The sequence below is a fragment of the Microtus pennsylvanicus genome, chromosome 4 (assembly GCF_037038515.1).
Source record: "Microtus pennsylvanicus isolate mMicPen1 chromosome 4, mMicPen1.hap1, whole genome shotgun sequence".
Lineage (NCBI taxonomy): Eukaryota > Metazoa > Chordata > Mammalia > Rodentia > Cricetidae > Microtus > Microtus pennsylvanicus.
Genome location: NC_134582.1, coordinates 10,984,198 through 11,005,086, shown reverse-complemented (window position 1 = coordinate 11,005,086; position 20,889 = coordinate 10,984,198). Strand labels below are relative to the sequence as shown.

At 41.7% G+C, this 20,889-nt stretch overlaps 1 protein-coding gene across 4 annotated transcripts in view; it reads left to right on the top strand.

Moving 5' to 3' along the window:
- The window catches only part of Smad2 (SMAD family member 2), a 62,723-nt gene extending 60,775 nt beyond the window's left edge, over nt 1–1,948 (top strand). For 2 of the 4 annotated variants that reach the window (XM_075968245.1, XM_075968243.1), the window contains one exon: nt 1,385–1,948. In XM_075968245.1, the coding sequence (XP_075824360.1) occupies nt 1,385–1,508 (124 nt within the window). In that variant the 3' untranslated portion in view covers nt 1,509–1,948. The remainder of the gene's footprint in view (nt 1–1,384) is intronic. The other 2 variants (XM_075968246.1, XM_075968244.1) reach the window with 1 other exon arrangement.
- Nucleotides 1,949–20,889: the final 18,941 nt, after the last annotated feature.

Sequence of the window (20,889 nt, the reverse complement as noted above, 5' to 3'; positions counted from 1 at the left end):
CCTGTACTTGGAAGTTGGCTGGAGCATACTGAAAACCTGTGAGCAGGGCAGCGATTCTGTGTGCTGCAGAGTTCTACATACATTCCTGGATGTTTAGTCCCCCTCCCCCCACACATTTAGATAATGTCTATATGTGTGTATCTTGTGTATATATGGATCTATGCTTGTGTGCATATAGGTGCCTGTGAAGTTCAGGGGTAAACTGGGAGTTACAGGTGTTTGAGTTGCCAGATGTGGGTACTGCAAACTCAGTTCAGTCCTCTGAAAGAGCAATACACACTCTTTAACTGTCTAGCCATCTCTAGCCCCTATTTTTCCAGTTCAAAATGCTATTGGGCATGAATTGTTTGCAGATGGAGAGCTGATAATAGCCTTTTCTCATGTTTAAAGGATGTCATGTTGAAAACTCAAAAGTAAATGTATTAACTGACACTGTAGCAAATAAGATAGAGCTAAAGCCAGTGCCGAAGACTATAGTAACAAGGGTTCTGTGATCCAGGGAATAGGCAATGGCCCGTTTGTTTAAAGCACCAGAAGATTTTAATTTTGCTTTTTAAAAGAGAAGCCCAAGGGATGTTGCTGACAAAGATGTTGCTCATTTTGATTCTAGAGAAAAGTCAGCTCCAAGTCTTAACATTGTATGGCAAGGATTTAGTTTGGGTTAGCAGGCTTTAAATTTGATTTTTTTTTTTTTGACTTAAGCTTCATTTGATACATTTAAAAGTAGGGTGACCTTATGTGTCAGTTTCCTTAGGGCACTCTTTCCTGGTTTATGTCTCTCCTCCTGCCTCATTAATAGTACTACCTAAATTCTCTCTCATAGGTATCCCGTGACTATACTAAGGTAACTTGAGAAGAAAAGGATGTTTTTGTAAATCTTTTCAAAAGATGAAATTCTGAGGAGATGGCTCAGTTCGTAAAAGCGCTTGCTATATATACAAGCATAAGAACTTGAGACTGATCTCTAAGACTCCTAGGAACCAGACAAGTCTGCATGGAATGGTGTTGGGATTTGAGGACAGATAGATCCTAGGAACTTGCTGGCCAGCCATTCTAGCTAGTATAGGGAGCTTCAGGTTCAATGGATGACTTTGACTCAAGGGAACAAGGTAAAGAATAATTGAGGAAGACACTCAACCCAAACTGTTTCCCCCATTACAGCTCCTCTGGCCTCTGCATTTACTTGTACACACACATGCGCATACATGTACCCCACATAAATAGATACAATTTTTGAAAAAAAACCCATTACATCATTTTAGTAATAAAAATTATTTTCAAACTAATAATACTATATACCAAATTGATAATTATTCTAAAAGGTAGCTTTTATTATGTACAGACTTTTAATTTCCTAATTGTTTTTTTGTGTTCTTTGAAACAGGAGGCAGACAGTAACAAGTACTCCTTGCTGGATTGAACTCCATCTGAATGGCCCTCTGCAGTGGTTGGACAAAGTATTAACTCAGATGGGATCCCCTTCAGTGCGATGCTCGAGCATGTCATAAAGCCCATCACTAGTCGAGTCCATCAAGAGACTTCGTGTAACAACCTCTCTGTCATAGTATTTGTGTATGATCCCGTGGACTGTTTGCTATCCAAAAATTCCAGAGTGAAAACAGCACTTGAGGTCTCATCAATTAAAGCACCTTGTGGAATCTGTTTCCTATATTTGAATATTAGATGGGAAAATTAGTGTCTAGAAATGCCCTCCCCAAAAGGGGAAGAAAAGACTTAAAGACTTAGTGATGTCTTGTTGGGCATAAGACAGTGTCCCAAAGGTTATTAATAACAGTAGTAGTTATGTGTACAGGTAATGTATCAAGACCCAGTATTGCAGTACTATGCTGTTTGTATACATTTTTAGTTTGCATAACTGAGGTGTGTGTGCTGCTTCTTGGTCTAGGCAAGCCTTTATAAAGTTACAGTACCTAATCTGTTATTCCCACTCTCCGTTATTTTTGTGTCTTTTTTAATATATAATATATATATATATATTAAGATTTTCAAATTATCGTTTAGAAGCAGATTTTCCTTGTAGAAACTAATTTTTCTGCCTTTTACCAAAAATAAACAAACTTGGGGGAAGAAAAGTGGATTAGCTTGGAAATCTTTAACCTTTATGTGTCCAATGGATCTTAACAATCATTCTTTCTGTGTGTATTTATTTCCTGCTTAATTTCATTAGAAGGAAACCTTACTGGAAACTTCTGGGCTCTTCATCCCATTTCTGTTTTGATACAAAACAATACAGCATGATGTCATTGTGGTAAATAGTTGCACTGATGGCTGCTAGGGTAGTTAATCCTGGGTCCAGTGATTTGTGGGGAGTAAGCTCTTGTCCTAGAACCAGACTCCCCAGATGATAATGGACTTGTATAACCTGTTGGTCTGTTGATTAACTTTTGTCTCAGAACATGCACAGGTCACAGTATAATTATTTTCAGGGCTACTCTAGAATCATCTCAGTATGTGTTTCCTTCTTCCAAAGCCAGTCTAATAATAAAGGATCTTTCTGTAAAGGCAGCTGAGCTTCTGCCTCATTTCGCTTAACTACCAGATTGTATTACAAAACAGACCTTTGGTAAATGTACTTGTTTCTGCAAATACATAAGCATGACACTGGGGTGTGGTCAGCAGGTGGGGCCATCTGTTTTCAAAGTGTGCTGTATGTGATTCATAAATGGGATGTTATATTACCTAGCTTCAAAATTTTAAAGGTTGGGAACTAAGCCGTTATCAAGATTTTTAGCCTGCTTTTACCTGCAGTCTGAGTTCTTGACTGATCCTGGGTGTGTGGATCATAGACCTTTCTGCTCTGCAATAAGGGGATTCCAGCTGTTCTGGTAGTCCTCCGCTTTGCAGCACACAACAGTCATGTTCAGTCTTGATTCCTGTCTCATTTGCAGCTCCATACAAATGGAGAATACTTCCTGATCTCCTTTTTGTAAATTTTCGTATTTTTGCAGACAAATACCTTTGGTACTTACTCTTTGAAACCATACTCACATGTATGTACAGATAATCATTTTCAATACTTTTCAACATTTGTTGTTTTCTATTTGATATTTCCCATTTTCTTATATTTGTGTGCGTATGTATGTGTTCATGTAAATTTGGTATAGTAATTTTTTATTCAAATATTTATTGTTCACCTGTTAATGTGCCATGAACTTTCTTAACCTTTGGGTGAAGGTGAACAAGATAGCTCTAGTTCCTGCCTTTGCTGAGATAGCAATTGACTTAGCCCATGCTCAAGTGTCTGTAGGAGGTAAACAGGGTACTGTTTAGAGTATGACAGATAGGATGCTTCTGGTAGGACAACAGGAAGGCATCTGGGAAAGTGATGCTTGAGCTAACACATAACCTAAAAGGGGTGAGCCATGTGAAGAGCTGAGTGAGATCAGCACTGCGGTCACATCATCAGCCCCAAAGGCCCAGCTCACAGAGGCTATTGGGCATCATAATTACATACATACCTGCATACACCCAACTGTAAAAATTAGAGTAGCTCTTTAGCTTGTAATTTTTTTGAAGGTGGCACTGCTTTGTGATAGGCTGCTTGTCATCTCACTGTATTCCAATCCTCAGATATTCGTTCCTAACAACACTCTCTCATGTAAAGATTCACCAGAATGGAGAGCTGCTGTTGCTTCTGGACTCGTTGCTGCACACTGATGATCACTGCTTCTGCCGCCCGTCTTGGGAGAGAGGAAATGTCCTGGGCATCATTGCTTCTGAGCTGCTGGAGAAAATCGTTGTAAACTGCCCTTCATTGGAAGTTTTCACAGAAGGAAAAGCTTGTGCTGTCGGGATAGTTCAAGGCCACAGGCAGCTTTGGAAGTGGTGGAAGGTTATCAGACAGGCTAAAGTGATGCCGGCAGTGGGACACATCTCCATGGTTTGGGTTCCAGATGATACCCAGGGCCTCCTCTTGGTTGATTTGTCCTGATTTAAGTTATCTGCATTATTGATCAATGGGAATATGAAAACCTTTTTTAGGCCAGTCTTTGGAATACCACTGAATTGGGCTCTGATTTAAAGACGCTTTCCTGCTAGAGTCTGAGCCATACCGGTTAACACTGACTGCATGGTGGTATATTACATTTAGTCAGTCAGCATAGTTTTCTGATGCCTGTTGTTTTCCCAGCCACTGTGATTCTGCAAGTGTCCTGGCCCTTGAATTGGGCTTAGTCCTGTGGGAATTACTGATGCTTTCAGGGCCTGTCACTTTGCCAAAAGGGATCTGCATGTGTTTTTTTTTTTTTTCTTTTTTTGGTTTTTTGAGAGAGGGTTTCTCTGTGGCTTTGGAGGCATGTGTTTTCTTAAGAACTAAATCCTTTAATTCTATATTATATATTTGCAAATTGTTTAATATCTAGGACTTTTTTTTAACCTTAAACAATATGCAATTTAGTGTAGTAGTATAGTTCATTTGTTTTTTAAGCTGTCAGATTTCCCCCTGGTTTCTTTAACTTGACATTAGTTGTGCCTTGGTTGTCAGTTTATCCTGACCAAGACTCCAGTCACGTTAGTAGGCTTTGCCAGTCGAAATCAAAGAAAGCAAATGCCCTTTTGGTTTCTCTACCTCGTTCAAGAGCTGCCCGAGTGTATCTCTAAAACATTTTTTTTCAAAGATTGTTAAGTACTTGGAACAGTTAGGAGTCCTTTTTTGCTGGAGGGTAGCTAGGCTGGTGGTGGGGTATAAAGTACCATGAGACAATCTAAGCTGGCTCTTCCCGTTTGCCCTGTTTGTTCCCTCTGTGCAACTTTCACAGGGCAAGCCAAGGACCCTTCTCTTACTGTGGCATAAGGCCTTGGTGACCTAATACATCCCACTCCTTATTTGTCTCCTTGCTTGTGTACCACACTTTGCTCCCCAAGGCTTCCATGCCTTGTGCCCTCCTGTCAGCTGTAGTTTTCTGTGTTCATCAGTGTTTCTCCCTTAGGACTGTGCACTTCTTCGCAGTCAGGCTAGGATTCCTCGGGCTGCTGTTTTAATTGTACAAGTGGCTCTGGAATTTAATATAATTTAGATGGTAACAGTATCTCCATTCCTTTTTGGGGACATTCTGAATTGTCAGTTTTAGTACAATTAGATGATGGTATGTGGTCTTCAGAGAGACAGATACCTGCTGTTAGTTCCTTTTCTCTTCAAGTTTCCTTGACTGTTAGGTTTGTTCAGATTACCTTTTATCTGAAGGAGATAGAGGGACAGATTATTTCTTGGTGTAATTTGTGTATTTCAAAACTAGGAGTCATAAAATACTGAGTTAATCTCATGAATGCTTTTGTGATAAGACCTAGTTTCATGTTTGTGTGACTTCCTGGGTGGGCAGTATAGCTAGCTTATATATATGAGCTGCCTCAACGTTTTAGTTGTATTTAGTAAGTATACACACATACACTCTCAGAAAAAGTAACAGCAGGGTCATCTTAACAGTGATGAGTGATTATGTTGTTTAAATCTCAGATCTCAGTAAAGACAGTCCTCATTTGCTTATAGACCTTATCCTATGTGACACGATTAGTATATTTAAAATGAAATCTACCACAGTCCTGGTATGCTGATGTTTAGGCCCTGTGGTAAAAATCATGGGAAATTCATTACCCCCAGTAAAACTTTCCTATTCCTCTTCCCTAATCTGTCCACCCAGTGCTGAGGGGTAACTTGAATAGCACGGCAGATTATATTTATTTGTTGTCCACCCCAAGGAGATGCTGCTTCAGAGACTGAGCAGTACCACCACAAAGTAAAGCTCCTTGTACCTAATACTCACCTAAATGAAGGTGCTTCAGGCCTGACTGTCTTGGCTATGGTCAATAGACATGATTTTCTAAGGCTTTGGGGGCCTCTGTTTGCTAATACCTCAGTGTTCCTTTGCTTGCTTCCGTTAGTCTTAGCGTGGATCCCAAGTTTCACTAATGCTAGAGATGTAGGATTCTTAGGAAGAAGTGTGGTGGCTTATTAGCTCTGTACATGGGACTGTGGCATTTTTATTTTGGTTTTGTTTTTGAGAAGAAAATATGACATTCTTCTGCCTTCTCAAGAAAAAAACTTCAAAATTTCTGGTTTACTGTTTTTGAGTGGAAGGTAAGAATTTGCTTTCTGCCAGACAGTGGTGGCACACACCTTTAATCCCAGCACTCGGGAGGCAGAGGCAGGTGGATCTCTGTTAGTTTGAGGCCAGCCTAGTCTACAAAGCAAGTTCCAGAACAGACAGGGCTACACAGAGAAACCTTGTTTTGAAGAACAAAGATTTTGTTCCCAATTTCTGACTTAAAATAATCATTGAATAATAAATTCCACAACATAGTGATTTAAGAACATATGCAAAGCTTTAGAATTAACGGAAAACACTGATTATTACACCTTCCAACCAGTTGCTACCCTTCCAGCAGTGACTTTAGGGTTGGCTTTGGGTGTGTTTGTCTGTGGGATAAAGGCTTACAAAAGTCTTCTTCCTGGGGGAAGTCCCTAAGAAAATGTCTCTTTGACACTCTCAGTGTTGACCCCTGTGGACTGACTTGACTGCAAAAGGACAGTGCTTGGTTGGTGCACATCTGTCCTCACCTCAGGAGTATAGGCGGGTATTGGCTTGTAGAGGAAGTTGACGGGATTAGTTTAAATCAGGAGAATAGTTATATGTAACGTTTAGGTAAAATGCATGAATTTTTATTTAAAAGTAACCAATTTTTGGAATACACCAGATTCATCCTGTGAATATGCCCATGTGTATACACATACATAGCCAGCCTTTTTTTTTGACAGAATGCAAAACTCAGATTGGGCACAGGTTTGACTAGCTTTACCTCAGACTCCACTTAAGCTTTTCTTGACCTTAATGTTTTAAGGCAGAAATATTTGGCTTTTTTAATCTATGGCAGTGATCTGTAAAACTCAGTGCTTTCTAGTGGGCTAAACCAAGAGAAGCCACAGGGACTGGGACTGCAGCATTGCAGGAAGCCAAATCAAAAAGCTTTGGAGAAGTGCTGTTACTCCCTGACCCCCAAGGCCGACCTTCCTGAGAGCCCTGTACACAGCGGTGTGACTCTAGATCTTTACTAGTACCTTCAGTTGATTGTCTTCATACATGAAACAAGAATGTGGGAGTAGCTGGCATTGAAGGCTTTCACATTTTAAAGGGATGTGAAAAGATACAAGGAACTCTAATGTTCATTTAGCTCAGAAAATCTCAACATATGGTAAGATACTATGTAACTGGGCGGAGTAGGAGACAGGAAATCTTGTCTGCAAATGGGTTTCAAGAGTGAAGTCCGGTGCACCACCACTAATTGTTAACTAGCCTTTCAGTGCTTCCGGCCAGGCTTCTAGCAGTGTAGCCAGTTTGGAGGAAGTAGCCTTTAGCAAGACAACTGAAAGCCTGATGTTCCTATGCACTTGGAAATTCTTTTCTCTAGGCCTCTTAAGGAAGGGGACCAGCCCTGCTGTGCCTGGGACAAGTGTCTCAGATGTGCAACACTCAGTGCTAGACCAAAGTCCCAGGGGTCCTGGGAAGAGTTGTCCACCTAAGGTGTCCTCAGGATTTATTCTGTCCTTGATGTCATTATAATTGATACTGCAGTGGGTTGCCTCATGGTTGTCAACGTTTCCAGTATTTCCAGGATTGACCTGTGTGCCCCTCTAATCGCTTACTACTATGAATGCAACCTAAGATTTACAATAAATAACAAAAGTAGCAAATAGAGTTGATTGGAAAAAGAGAAATGGAAAAAAGGAAATTGGAGGGTAGCAACTAGATGCTATGGGTCTGTGTAGGTGTGAGTACAGTGGTGTCCTTATGAGGTGAAGTTTAAATGTTTTGTAACATGGAAACAATGTAATGATAGATTTTCTTTCTCATAGGGGAAAACATGGTCTTCGATGCTTTGGTTTATTTCCCAGTTTGTCCTGCTCAAGAAGCCAGAATGTGATACTGTGTTTTTTGGTGAACATTGTCTTAAAATTACTTAATGTGTCAACCAAAAGTAGGTAAAGGAATCAGTGCCCTGATAGAGTTGGAGCCGTTTGCTCTCAAGTCTTACGTCCTCCTACTCTCAAGGTGCTTACCAGCTAGACTTTGAGTGTGGGAGCCAAGGGTTTTCTAAGACGCCATGGACTCCGTAATGTAGTATGGCAGACGTGGACCTTGTTGCTGTTCTCTGGTAGTCCCTAGTGACCAATCTCTGCACACTGTGATGATAGAGATGTTAAGTGTGTTATTTGTGAACCTTCTCTTCACGAATGTCAAGACAATGACGTGGATTTTTTGTTGTTGTTGTTATTGTTGTTTTGGTTTTTTGGTTATTTTTTTAATTAAACAGTGAGCTGAGGCTTTTTAGATGGTTTCAAGTAAAAATTGTGAAATACTTATTTTCCATCCACACCAAATACTTAGTCTATTTAATGTATTAAAGAAATAGTTCTGCTTAAGAAAATGTTGCCTAAATGTTCTGTGATTTCTGGTCAATTTTTATACCGATCTGTGTGCATCTCTGTGTGTTCTCTTTCTACTTTTGCTCTACTGTGTACTGTTGCCATTGGAAGGTGGTCGATTTTCCTAGCATTAAAAAGAACATTTGAGTTATTTTCCATGTCATGATGGGATCAGATTTGTTTTGATTTTGGTGTAAGGTGATCTTTTTTTTCTGGTGTCTACAGTCTATATTATATGAATGCAAAAAAATGTGGATTTTGCATGTGTAGGTATGAGAGAGTGTGTGTGTTTAAATTGTGACACACAGAAAAACTTGCTTTGTTCCTTTCTCAGACAGGTTGGCCCTACTTACCCAAAGCACACTGCATAGTACTAGTTTCTTGCTTTAATTTCAGTATGCCTGTGGCAAATTAGTGATAGTAGATAACATTTACATTTAAACAAAATATGGTGAAATTCAAGCTAGCCCTGAAAATGTGTGTGTGTGTACATGCGTGCCAGCGTGCAGTTTCTATTTTTTTTTTAAGGTCTCCTTGAAAAGTACCAGAGAACCTAATCTTGCAGGTACATCGTAATCATCATGAAGTAATTGAAAAGCATCCTGGTTGAGCCATGCTTCCTATGGCTGAATCTGTGTTTTCCTCATTTGTGGTCATTCTGCAAGTCATTTTAACCACACTTCAGAGTTAAGAAAAAGAGAACCTCAAAAGCTGAGGTGCAGAACCCTATTTGGCATTGAACAGGCTAAGCATTAAGTTAATACTTTTTATATATTATTGGGAGAAAAACCTAAACTGGTTTACTACTAAAATTGCTGTAACACCCAACTGTAAACAGTAGAAAAGACCCTTGCTAACATTCTTGCTGCAGCATCTCTTGAGGTAGTATGACGAGTGTCCATCCCTGCCTTAGGACAGCTGTTGACCAGCCTGCTGTCCTGCTGGTTCTTTGTATTAGAGATCACGTGACCGTGTTTGTATGAAGTGGCAGAAGAACATGGGGAATCATTAAGCCTTGTATTTGGGCTCTTACTGCTTGCACATCCCTCTTTTCCACAGTGTAAATTGAATTCCTTCACTACAGGAAACTTGTATCAATCAGCTGATATCATCCGGTGAAGCCATTGTTCAGTACCACACATGTCCAAGAGGTAGTAGGGTTAAGACTACATTGGCTATTCAGGTATATACTTAGAGGCTAGCAAGAGGACCCAATGGATAAAGGCCCTTGCTATGCAAACTCCTAACCCTAAACTTGATCCCCCAAACTCACAGAAAGGTGAAGAGAAAACTGACTACAGAGTGGTCTTCTGATTTCCACATGCGTGCCCACACTTAAACCATACATAGAATAAGAACCTAAGAGCACTTGGGTCTTCCTCCTTCCCTTCCACTCCTCTTGGCTCCTTCCCATCATCTCGTGGGCTCCACCTTCATTTTTGACAGACTTCATCAAAATATCAAGTTCTAAAATTGAGATGGTCACAGATAGGAAGAGCTTTATGAATATTTGTAAAAATCCTTTTAACTGATCCTTTGTTGAAAAAAAAGTTCATACTGCACTGCACACATAAGGACTATAGTATTTGCATTCTTAAACATTAATAGAAGTCAAGGTCATTGTGTGTGGCTTCAAGTAAGTTCAGGGCTAAGTCAGTGAGTGATAGACCAAGCATTTTTCCCAGGAAGCTTGAGAGTAGAATGTTTACAATAATAGTTAAAATGTAAGTAAGATTTGCGATTGCAACTTGTCAGGAGTTTTTTTTCTCTTGTTTTGGCTTTTTCTGCCTCATTAGTACTGTTCATTACTATAAAAGTTCTGAAAATGAGAAGAGATGTGATCCCAGAACAAAGAAAAGGTGCTTCTGAGGATATGGTGAGTGCATTAAGGATTTGATTTAGGGAGTAATTTGGAGTGGGTTAGCATGAGGTCTTAGAATGCACCTTTTGCAGATGTGTTGACTGAGGTTTCTGTCCCACCATGTCCCACAGTCATTAAGTCGCAAAGAAATACACAGAGGTCTACATTAATTATAAACTGGTGGTCTGGTAGCTCAGGCTTCTTATTAACCAATTCTTACAGACTACAACTTCACTCAGTATTCTTGTCTGTGTTAGCCATGTGGCTTGGTACCTTCTTTTGGCGAGGCAGTCACATCTTGCTTCCTCTGGATGACAACTGCAGGCTGACTCTTTCCTCTTCCCAGAATTCTCCTGTTCTCTTTGTCCCACCTCTACTTCCTGCCTGGTCACCCTGCCTATACTTTCTGCCTGGCTACTGGCCAATCAGCATTTTATTAAGCAAGTACAAGAAACAGATCTTTACAGGGTAAAACCATTGTCCCACAGCATGAATGACTGTGGAAGAAACCCCAGACATTTCTTATTAAGCATCCCTTGAAAGTGCGGATCAGAAGATTGTCAACCATAAGCTTCGATAAAGATCACATCTGATAACAGTCTGGAGGTCAATGCCACAGGTGGCTTAGGTCTACCTGCTGAGACTCTGCTTCTGAGCAGTCAGGAACATGGCTGTGGGGGACATCAGCTGAAGATGGGGTGCTCTGGAGTGCAGTGTGCCGCGTTGCACCAGTAACCTCTCTGCACCAGAAAATGTTGTTTACATGGCTGAAATTTGTTTGGGAACTCCCTGAGAGTCTTGAGTGTGTTTGATGGTATTAAATTGCCAGTCTTTAACCACTTGCCCAACAGCAATTTGCTGTGGAAGCCTTGCTGGCTGAACTTCAGCTACAGGTTTGTGTCCTCTGCTTTTAAATGTAAGTTTTAGTAAGAGATCTTGTCCCCTTTGACTTGTTACTGGCACTATTTAATTATACTGTGTTATGTAAATGCCATGCTTGTACATATGACTCCGAAGTGGTTATATGCATAAAAGTGTACTGCATTGGAAAAGTGAAGATTGAAATGAGCCCATTTTCCATTGGAATTAAGTATTTTAGTAGTAGTGTCTAGCTGCCCCTTTCTGTTAAAAGTTTTACCTAAGAACTACAGTTACTTCATTTCAACTTTGAAGTCAGGCTCTGGTGTATGGCATTTTAGAACACTGTTGGTCAACCTTGAACGCATTCTGTATGGAATTGAATTTTATAGAAATAATTGAATGCTTTCATCTGTAACAGAATTAGTGGCCTGTAAAGCACCGTGGTTTCTTGCAGTGCTCTGCAGTTGTTAAAGGAGGAACTTCAGGCTACCTGCTAAGGGAAGCAAGAGGCACAGAAAAGTACTGTTTCCAAAATGAGAATCACTGATAAAAATGTTACAAAATTTTAACTTTTAAAAGCATTCTGTCCCCCATCCTATTATTTAAGTGCCCCAATATTTAAGGTTTAAATAAAACCAAATACAGGTGAATAAAATCAAACTAAACTTTGGAGGACTAGATTTTGGTGCTCAGCCTTTATAACAATTTATATATAGCATGGTACAGTTTTATTTGCCAGAATGTCAACTTCTTCCTCTGTCCTGCTTTTACTTTTTTACATTCTGTTCCTACCCCTCTATAATTAAAGAAACCTTTAGAAAAATACATTATCACAAAATAATTGTTCGTACTTGCTAAGTACAGAAATGCCAGGAGAGTGAGATTTCCATCACAAGTGAATGAGTGTTCTGTGTGTCCAGAACTTTTCCAGTTTATGTCTGACCATTACAGCCACAGGTATGCCTTTACTCCAACCAGCATGGCCACTGAGGGTAGTAGTTCTTCATGTGCTTAACATAATAATACAGATTCAAGTTTCTGGGTCATGGGAGAATCTGTATGATTTACAAGTGTCCTGAGTGTTTCTCAACAGAAGAAGTAGCAGCATCTAAAGACTGTTTAAGAACACAGGAAGAAGTGCTTGAAAAGTGTGCTATAATTATCACTATCTTCAGTGATGGGGCAAATCTCAAAGGCCTTCAGCCTTCAGATATTTAAACAGAACGTTGTAATAGTTGTAAGCCTTGGTTGTCATTTCCCATGTAGTGAAGGATCAGAGGTCTGATTGTGCCTACTTCTGTGATTAAAGCATTTCATTATTCTGTCTTAAATTTCCGTTTCCTGAATTCTCTCATAATGGGGTATCGATCCTGAAGATGGTTAGAGGGTGAAATGTGAGCATTTGAGCTCTGAACATAGAGAGCGTGGAGTCGATGTACTAGTTAACTTCACCGTCTGAAAAGCGGGGAGATAGTAACTGAGTGTCAAACTCGGAGGAAGGGATTAAACAACCACAGAACCTCAGCAGCAAGTGTCAGCTGTGTGGCAGCAGCATTCTGCTTACCCTGGGTGTCTAGAACAATCTTGCCTGCTCGGCCATATTGTGCCCTCAGTAGTAGTACTTGGCACTGTGTACTTTGTCCTCACTCTAGTGCATTCTCAAAGGCTGGACAACAGTGACCATGCCCAGTCCACAAGACCATTGAGTCTGCACAATCCATGCTAACTAGCACCGATCAAAAGTAAGCCATGAGGTCAGGTACACGGTGAAAAGGGCTTCATTTCTGAGTTGAACAAAGCATGGAGAAAACCACAAGGAATGTGGGGAGTTGGGGTCTTGGAAATCCCTCTGCCAGGCCCTTGGTTTGTTGCTGAATAGTGGCCAGGCAAGAGGCGGATGGAGAGACTGAATATACCTCAGAGTTTACAACGTTCATTTGGTTCAAAGTGTCTTAATTTATAGAACATAAAATCAATACACATCTTTATAACGCCCTGCAAAGAGTTAAAACCAAAGGTTTGCTCTCACTCAGAATTACTAGTGTACCTGGCTGTTGTGTTTCTAGAGCTTCTGGTTCTCTTTAGAATAAAGTTCTCACGTTATAACTCAGGCAGAAGGATCCAGAGAAACAACTTCTGCGTAGCGACACTGATGCCACTTCCAGAGCCTGCGTGGGATTTCCCTCCTGTACTTCTGCTGTCCACTTGCAGAAGCTTCATGTGCTTAAGGAAGCATTATTGATAAGGTTCAGCAGTGATGTGACATAAAAATCTGGCATGCTTTCACCGTGATGCTGTATTGGGTTTTGTTTGTTCTTTAAGGCTAGCTGCCCTTGCCCTTGCCCATGCCTACCTGTTCTATATTACCAGAGTCTAGCTAGCTTCTGTGGTCAATGAGGTCAGAGTTCCCAAGTTGATCACTTTTATTGTGCCCAGCATTACTTATTGTGGTTTTAGAAGACTGAGGGCATTGCTTGATATATATTTAAATGGGTTCCCTTGCCCCACATTCTGCCTGCAAGTCCCAAAACTTATTTGACAATCACATTACTGTAAATACATCAAAATATTTTGTGGTCTTTAACTGGCAGCTAGTGTCAGATTTTTTTTTAACTACTATATAATTCAAAAGTACCGCCACTAACAAAAATCACCTGAAGTCCAACAGCCGGAGAGAACCATTGTTTGGTGTGTATTTTTCTCTATAGTTAATGTTATATGTGTACACAACAGGAAATAGTTGGTGCTTCTCCCGAAGGCCATTCAACAGAAATTACCAGTCACAAGAAGATAAAAAAGTGTAGGAATCCAAACATCAAGCCATAATAGATTTGTAAAATATAACTTTTTAGCTTAGGTTAGGGACTGAAAAGGTCTTTTTTGTTCTATAAAATTTGGTATTTGGGATTAAATATAAAAACTAAAATGTTTCGTGTGTTTGGTTTTTCTTTAAACATTTTTTTTTCTGTAAGTGTGTTTGGAGCAAAACATTTTGTCCATTGCAAATCAAAATGTACAATGAGCTAGAGTTTGCTCAACTAGCAACAGCATTCAAATACACTGAACAGTTCGTCAGATATGTATATAGTGTTGAACTAGTTAATATAGCATGAGGATGTGAACAATTGTTAAGGTTTTGATAAGTTGCTCAGATGCTAGGTCAGCTTATGTCATTTTAAATGTTTGCAATTAAAAGTACTTTTAGGGTATTAATTTTTGGGTGTTTTCTATAGCTTCACAATTAGGGTAGGATGGCTCAGTGCTTAAGAGTACCAGCTGCTCTTCAGGGAACCTGGATTCAATTCCTAGTACCCACATGGCAGTTCAAAATCAAAACCATCTGTAATTCCATTCTCAGGGCATCTGATGCCCTCTCCTGAGCTTCACAGGCTCTGCATGCATGTGATACATACACTTGTGGTTTGAATGATAATGGTCCCCATAGACTCATTTGAATGCTTGGTTCCCCAGATAGTGGAATTGTCTGAAAGAGATTAGGGGATGTGGCCTTGAAGGAAAGTATTTCACTGGGTTCAAACTTAGTTTTCATCATCCCACGCTAGTCCCAGTGTGTCTGCCTGCTGCCTATGAATCAGGATGTAAAGCTCTCAGCTACTGCACCAACACCATGTCTGTGTGCTTCCCATCATGATGATCATGGACTCTAAAATTGTAAGTTAAATGCTTGCTTTTGTAAGAGTTATCTTGGTCATGGTGTCTTTTCACAGCAATAGAACAGTAACTAAGACAGTATATTCATGCAAACATAAAAATTTAAAACCTATAAAAAGCTAATTACATAAAAGCATCTCAAATTGTTGAGTAGTAAGTAGAGTTCGGATCCCCCCCCCAAAAAAAAGGGTCCCTAGCTGTGGTGGCACATGCCTATGATCCCAGCACTCAAGAGGCAGAGGCAGGTGGATCTCTTGACTTTGAGGCCAGCCTCTGTAGAGCAAGTTCAAGGACAGGCAGGGCTACCCAGAGAAACCCTGTTTCAAAAAAAAAAAAAATATGTCAGCATTTTCACTGTTCTTCCTGTTTCCTTAATGGGTGCTAACATTCTCTAGGGAAACTGACTGATCCCTAGACCTATGAGACCATTGGTGAGGTGCACCTTCATAACTCAAATGGTGACTCCTGCCGTCCCTACTGTGGCTAAAACACCCCTCCTCAAGCTCCTCTCTTGACACTTTAGCTCAGGCAGAAGTCAAGTCCCAAGTTTGCTAAGTTGTGCTCTGAGCCCTTAGCAAGGCATCTATAGAATTCCATTACTTCACCATTTGCAGCTCCACCTCCATTTCCTATGGTTCACAGGCTCTGTGACTCCTCTAGAAGTGAAAAGATGCAGGGTGGTGGTGGTGCACGCCTTTAATCCCAACACTCAGGAGGCAGAGGCAGGCGAATCTCGAGACCAGCCTGGTCTACAAGAGCTAGGTCCAGGGCAGGTTCCAAAGCTACAGCGAAACCCTGTGTCAAAAAACAAAACAACCCCCCACCCAAAGAAAAGAGTGACTAAAAAGACAGTTTTGCTATTTCCCATCTCTGTTGTTCCCAACTAAGGCTGTTCAGACAGCCAATCATGTCTAATTTGGGGCTCATCCATCTTGACGGTCACTTTTTCATTTTCCACAGTTACCCTTGGGTGCTTGGCTCTGAGAGGGAAGGGACACAGCCATGGTGGTGGTCTTATTTTACCCTGCTTTCTCTTTTTGAGACCTTTTCTCTGGCTGGAAGTGAACCCATTTCCTCCAACCAGATGCCTCTACATCTTACCCAGGTGTCTTCCATCTAAGGCTTAGAGTATACAGCTCATGTTTAGTTCTCCAAAGTTGTTCTTGCTGTGTGAAGGGAACTCTTAAAGTTTAGAGTTCCCTTACTCAGCACACTTGCCTTTGAACGCTGAATGCGCACATTGGCAGCCCAGGCCTAGAAAAGCAGTGAGTGCAGAGATTCATTGCTGCTCAAGGTGTTGAGAAGAGCCATGTGCTTAGACCTAAACAGAGCATTTGCACCACCCTAAGACTCGGAACATGGGGAAAGGGAGCAGAAAGGAAAATGAAGTGGGAAGATAGGGAGGAGAAGAGATGGAAGAGGGTCTCTTGGTGCTGGCATTTGACTTGCATTGTCCTGGGCCTGTTGACTGCTAGGCATGGATTGGAAACAGGCTTCATAGGGCTGGACTCCTCCCTGGTAACTATGGGCTACTATCTCTGGAGAGAAGAGGCAGTCATTGTATTCCATTGCACGCTCAACAGGGAGCCCTGTAGTCTCAATGGCTAGTTCCAAAACTGTTCACAGATAATCCTGGTTAAAATCAGTGAGTCGTACATAAAAAGATGTGTGGAGAAGGGACATGTCGGGAGGAGGAGGTCTACCTGAGTAGGAAAGAGAAGAGAGAGTAGGCATGCGATCAGTATATTATATACATGTATGAAATTATCAAAGAGCAAGTTTAGTCCATCAAAAGATGTTATATAGCCATTTCTGGATTGGGGAGAATGGCTCAGTGGTGGAGCATCAATGTAGGCCTTGGGTTCTGTCCCTATGGACCATAACAATAGGATCATGGAAGACAATAGTGTTAAATGTGATTTGATGGACTGTGGGGAGAAGAAATGTGGGGGCTCAAGAAGTTACAGGGGAGAAGTGCCTAGAGATTGTTCTTATGATATTTTGGTGAAGAAAGTGCTTTTTACCCTTGTCCAAAAAATTTGCCTGCAGTTAAAGAATTTTGGATTAATTCTCTTGGTAGAGGAAATCTCAAAACAGCCTAGTATAGACTCTGTTGTGTGGATATTAGCGGTAACTCTAATGAAGATTTATAATGAAAAGGAACAAGCCAAGCAGAGTAAATTACAAAATATAAAATTTAAGAAAAAAAAAGGAGTACCAGGCAGTGGAATGGAACTAAATCCTGTGTTCAAGAAGATAAACGGATTAAGAAATGGAATAAAGGGAGTGGTGACTTCAGGGCAAGATCCTACCCAGCTAAGTTTCTAGTTCGTGAAAAGGAACTAAAGAAAACTTAGAGCTGGGTGTGGTGGTGTGTGCACACATTTAATCCCAGCACTAGGAACAGAGACTGGCAGAGTTCTGAGTTTGAGGCTAGCCTGGTCTACAGAGCAAGTTCAACACAGCTAAGCTTAGGCAGTAAAAGTAACAATCAAAACCAGAGAGCTGATGAAGATGTAATGGAACATGGGGCCATGTGCTCCAGCAGACAACAGAATGTGGCGGGTTCTGCCACATGGCACTGGCTTTGGAGTTAAGGACAGAAGAAGCGGGTTATGGAATTTGCCTCTGTGCCTAAGGCAGGCGGATCTCTGTGAGTTTGAGACCAGCCTGGTCTACAGAGCGAGTTCCAGGACAGGCTCCAAAGCTACAGAGAAACCCTGTCTCGAAAAACCAAAAAAAAAAAAAAAAAAAAAAAAAAAAAGAAAGCTGCTGAGGCTAGTGTCAGGGTGTCCCTGAAGGGAGGCCTAGAGAGACCATTAGGTGACGCTGTGAAGATTTGCCTGGATTGCCTTGGAGACCCCAAGATGTTAGAGATGCCAGAGTCGTGAGATCCCTGTGAAGAGAGCTGCTAACAGGGAGTGGAACCAGCCTAAGGGAAGGTAGTGTGCAGCAGTCAACAGAGATAAACAGTGTTGGAGATCAGAACATTGGAAATGCAGAGTTTGGAGTTTTTCCACCTGGTTTTTGGTCTTGCTTTGGTCCAGTATTTCCCCACTATGCTCTCTTCTCTACATTTTGAAATAGTAATGATTAGTCTGTGTCATTAAATATTGAAAGTGTGTGATCTTTGTTTTTATTTGGATTTTACAGGAGATTACAGTTAAGAAATTGCATTGAATCTTTGGACTTTTTTATTTTCTTTTTTCTTTTTCTTCAAGACAGGGTTTCTCTGTGTAGCTTTGTGGCCTGTCCTGGAACTCACTCTGTAGACCAGACTGGCCTTGAATTCACAGAGATCTGCCTACCTCTGCTTCCAAAGTGCTGGGATTAGAGGTGTGTGCTACCACTGCTAGGCGAACTTTGGACTTTTAAACATTGTTGAAACTGTGATAGACTATGGGGGCTTCTGAAGTTGGACTAAATGCATTTTGCACTATGATATTATTTACACCTTATGAGGACCAGGGAGTGGAATGTGGTGATGTGAATGTAATTGCTCCCCAGAAGCGCACAGAGAATGGCCCTTTTAGGTAGTGTGACCTTGTTGAAGTAGGTGTCGCCTTGTTGGAGGAAGTGTGTCTCTGTGGGAGCAGGCTTTGAGGTCTCAAAGTTTCTCTCAATATGACTTTGAGACTATTTCCTGTTGCCTGCAAGATGTAGGACCCCAGCACATCATCAGTCCCATGGCTTCATTTCAGTCACCATGCTTCATGATAATAGACTGAACCTCTGAACTGGAACTGAGCCACCCCAATTAAATGTTTCCTTTATAAGAGTTGCTATGGTCATGGTGTCTCTTCACAGCAACAGAAACCCTAAAACAGGGTCCATGTTGATCGGTGGCTGTCCTTTGCTTTTTTGGGATTACAAGTTCTAATGAGCTGTGAAGTACCTGTTGGCCATGGATGGGCAGACTGTAAGTGTGGAGGTCCTCAGCCTGACCCTGAAAACCTGTGGAGAGCATCTTATTGTTAGTGCACATTTGGAAGTAGCAGCTAGACACTACATGGGTCTCAGCTAAAACTGTAGCTACTGCAGTTTGGTTTCCTTTCTCTGTATGTGTGAGCTTGGTTTTTTTTTTTTTTTTTTTTTTTTGCATTGCTAGGGATCAAAATGAGGATCCGTGCATGCTAAGCAACCACTCTCCCACTGAGCTACATCCCATCCCTGTACTGTTGTCCTAATGGCACCTCATGTCTCTCTACTACTTGCGGTATGGAGGTGTATGCTACAACAGGAACCCAGAGGTCAGTCATCACCATCTCTGGGAAGACACTGGCTTTGCTCTGGCATGGGAAACCATGATTTGAAACATGTGGTATATGGAAGATGATGCTGAGTGTAGAAAGCGGTTCAAGAGGGTCGTCGTCAGGGTGACGAGTGGGTGTGATGTGATAGCTCAGTGGGCAAAGGCACCTGCCTGCAAAGCCTGACCACCCTGAGTTCAATCCCCAGGTCATACAGAGTGGGCGGGAACTCGCTCCTGCAAGTTGACCTCTGACACCCACACACGCACCATGGCAAATACAACACCTCTCCCTCATACGTGCACACACATAGGCACATAAAAGTTTTCTAATGCCATAAAAAGCGTGAGAGGTCAGTCATGGCTTTTGCTGGTGCATGAGGATATTTTAATTGCAGGTCTAAAATCAAATGTGTTAGTTGACCAGCCAGGCCACTGTGGGAGAAATACTGTCCCTATGGGGAGACCCTTGGCTGCTGGTTGCCACCAGAGGAAATCATAAGGCAGTGTGGGGGATCTGCAGCACAGAGGTTGCAGGGGAGCTGTCAGAATGACCAAAGTGGGGAAGAAAGCTGGGAGGGTTGACCAAGAGCCCTGTTACACAGAAGTATGGGCTCTGGGTAGGGCGGGGCGATGGGAGTGGGAGCAAAACATGAGGGAGCAAAACATATATATATATATATATATATATATATATATATATATATATATATATATATAATTTGAAACCTGCCCTGTTCTTGGCCTTCCTAGTAAGGTAGTTTCTTTCTAGGACAAGAAGCCTATACCTCAGGCCTGTTTACCTGGTATATGGTGTTACATGATGGCACTTAGCTCGGATGGTGTGGGCAGCCCTCTGACTTTACGTCTGAAAAGAAATGTGTTTTGACTGTATGATCACTAGCCCTTGTGAGAACATTAACTTTGGGATAGTTGTTAGCAGCTGGGTATCTGTGGGAGACTCCCTCCTGGAGTCCACTTAACTCCTATATTCAAGAATTCCAGACTGGGTCAAAAGGAAGTGCTAGCTTGTTCCTATTGGTCTGGGGATTATAACAGAGCTGTCCACTTCAGTAACAGGTACATGGTGGGAAAGCATGACAGCTCCCTACAAACTCGCTCATCAGGCAAGGAGAGTGGGGCTGCACTCAGCAATGGTTGGGGAAGCAGGGGCAATTTTAAGAGGATTACAGACAGGAGAACATCGGCTGCCAATCAAGCTCTTAGAAGATGAGCCACTCCCCTTTCTCAGGCTCTGACCTGGTGGGAAAAGGTATCTGAGAGACCTGGAACAGACTTAATGGTCTTTCTGTCTCTGGGTCCTCCTTGGGTACTGAGAGAGGTGGGTGCAGGCAGGGAGCCCCCTTTTCGGAGTTTTGTAGCACACCTAGTCTGGCTATTCTACTCTGCAGCCCCCTGTGGCTTTCCTTAACTTATGCCTTGCTCAGCTTTCCTAGGGAAGGAATAAAGAATACCAGCCCCCTCCCACCTCCCACTGCCTGCCTCTGGCCTGGAAAGCAGATAGCTTTTGGCCACTAACAGACATCTGCCATGGGCTTTAAGCAATGCTTGCAGGCTGGCTGTATAATCAGATACTGTCTCTGTAGTATCACAGCTGACCTCCATCCTCATCAAGATGCCACAGGGCACCGTGCCCATCCGGCAGTGATAGTGTAAGGGTGTTGCTGAGTGTTGAGGTCTGCCAGCACCTCAAGTTCTTTTCTAGGCCAGCAGGCAGACTGCTGGAACAACCACAAATTATTCAGTTGGTTGCCATATAAGGTGCCATTTGGTGCTGGCAATGAAAGC